This window comes from Macrobrachium rosenbergii, chromosome 23 (assembly GCF_040412425.1).
Source record: "Macrobrachium rosenbergii isolate ZJJX-2024 chromosome 23, ASM4041242v1, whole genome shotgun sequence".
Lineage (NCBI taxonomy): Eukaryota > Metazoa > Arthropoda > Malacostraca > Decapoda > Palaemonidae > Macrobrachium > Macrobrachium rosenbergii.
The window spans coordinates 52,915,087-52,917,586 of record NC_089763.1 but is presented as its reverse complement, the minus strand read 5'-3'; the positions used below and the strand labels follow the sequence as shown (position 1 = coordinate 52,917,586).

The window sequence follows — 2,500 nt, the reverse complement described above, 5'->3', positions numbered from 1 at the left end:
TTGTATCAAAATATATATGTATGTATATTCTTTTTTATAAACAGAAAGTGAGAACGTACTGTTAAAGCCCGCAAGGACTGAGGGAATGTCTCTTAAGGAAAACCCGTATTTCTTCTTCCTTTTACACTAAATTATCGATTTCCCCTGATGACGAGAAAAGTCGTTGCGACGCCATTTCACATTAATCAGTCAATCAATCAGTCTCTCTCTCTCTCTCTCTCTCTCTCTCTCTCTCTCTCTCTCTCTCGTACAAAACTGCCAGTTTTCTTACAGCGTATTGGCTTTATGCTATCAATATGACTTACATAACTTCCACGTGCCCTAATAACCAATGAGATTAAGAAAGCATTACTACTATTATTATCATCTCGTTCTCCTCCCACAGCATCCACAATACTCAAGAAGATGTCGTCGCCACTGCTATTCGGAATAATAGCTGCTCTTTGCCTCGCATCGACGTATATTGCAAATGCCGAACCCATCTCGCTTTGTGAAGTAAGTTTGTTGGTGCTCTCTCTCTCTCTCTCTCTCTCTCTCTCTCTCTCTCTCTCTCTCTCTCTCTCTCTCTCTCTTTGTTTTGTATATACTGTACTTCTTTTTGCCGGACCCCTTTTTCCTGCATATCAATCTTTCTTTAAATCTTCATGGTGTGATTCTTTTTCTTCTTCTTTAACATGCCCTTATTTTTTCCGCTTCATGTGTCATAATTTTACTGATATATGACGGCCTATTTTTTCCTCTGTATTTTTATTTCCTTTACGTTAAGTCGCCATAAAAACCTTATTTTTTTCTAGTTTTATCACTCCCTTAAAGTTTTCCACGTGGCAGTTTGTAACGTCGTTTTTATCGTGTCGCAAATCTTTTTGCTTTTCTTTTGTTACACTTTATATATTATTTCAGTTGCTAAGATTATTTGTATATCGCTCTTTTTGCTGATAAAATAAAATCTAGTAAATATTATCATAGTTTAGATCAATTACTGCCCATATACATTTCAATTTGATCGTTTATTTTTGCTCATTTTTCGTGTCATGAATGACATTTTTTTTACGGAAAAAACATCATCATGATACTACTTAACTACCATATTTGAAAATACATAAATGCCAATTTAATCTTTATTTACTGCTTTTTACAGTACATATATTTATTTATTTCCCAACCTTTCACCACGTTATTATCAACGCTATGATTTTATGTAAAAAAAAGAATTTATTACATTAATGAAAACCATCTATCATCAGAGATATATATTAGCCATAATAAATACATATATCACCAGCTTCCACGCTAATACCTAATGCTCTAGTCCCCCATTCTGAGCTAAATTTGAACAATATATTATTCAGAAATAACTCCGTAGTTTAACACAAAGATAACAGTAAGTGCAATATTTATGAAGGTATCCCAGACGTCAATTGACAGAATAAGATCAGATTAATTAAATGAGGATAAAATATATATTGAGGATTCACCAGCTAATGCAACGAACGAATGTTATCCTAGCACACACACACACACACACACACACACATATATATATATATATATATATATATATATATATATATATATATATATATATATATATATATATATATATATATATATATTTATATGTATATGTGTATATATATATATATATATATATATATATATATATATATATATATATATATATATATATATATATATATATATATATTTACACACACACACATATATATATATGTGTGTGTGTGTGTGTGTGTGTGTGTATATTTATATACCTTTGAGTACACACTCAGTTTAAGAGAATATACACCAGAGATATCCTCACGGAAAAAACCCATATAATATGAGGACATGAATTAAGCCGAAGCCCATCCAGATCCCGACCAATTGGCGGTACAGAATTAGTTCCTAGATAAAAGGAGGTCTTCCGTCTAATTTAGAGGATAGGCCATTATTCAGAGGAATCCCAGGGGCTCACTAAGAAAAGAGACGGCTTTCACTCTTACTTTCGACCGTATATCTTCTCTTCAACATATTCTAGAAAGAAGAAAATGAGATAAACCACATGGCCTAGTTTCCATTAGCCGCTGCCTGGACTTTCTTCATTGTTATCCTTGAGAACAATGTTATTCATAGCTTGGGGGCAATGCTGGCTATGTTTTTCCTGTCAGTCAGAGTGGAATTTTGCTAGTTAATGACTTATTTTTGGTTAGCTACACTACTGACTGAATCACTTCAGAAAATTCTTACCATATGATCAAAATGTTTTCTTAGAACTGTTTCTTCTAACGAAAATAAATTTATCACTAATGTACTTCTTCATGTGCCAGATAATGGTGACTTTACCTATTATAACGGAAACTGGATTAAGAAGTAATTGAGAAAACAAAACCCAGGTCTAGGAAGGATTATTAGGAGATATCTACAATAATTTGCTACCATCATGCAACTCCTGCTTCGGTTAATAGGTCACTTATCACAAACTGTTGACCGAACTGTCTTTTTT

The 2,500-nt window shown here is 32.8% G+C and overlaps 2 protein-coding genes across 4 annotated transcripts in view; one reads left to right on the top strand and one right to left on the bottom strand.

Moving 5' to 3' along the window:
- The window catches only part of LOC136851632 (small G protein signaling modulator 1-like), a 535,265-nt gene that overhangs the window by 188,779 nt on the left and 343,986 nt on the right, over positions 1 to 2,500 (bottom strand). The gene's annotated exons all lie outside the window — the stretch shown is intronic.
- The window catches only part of LOC136851635 (uncharacterized), a 96,304-nt gene that overhangs the window by 40,990 nt on the left and 52,814 nt on the right, over positions 1 to 2,500 (top strand). Inside the window, exon 2 of the mRNA XM_067126030.1 lies at positions 386 to 495. Coding sequence (XP_066982131.1) covers positions 386 to 495 — 110 coding nt within the window. The remainder of the gene's footprint in view (positions 1 to 385; positions 496 to 2,500) is intronic.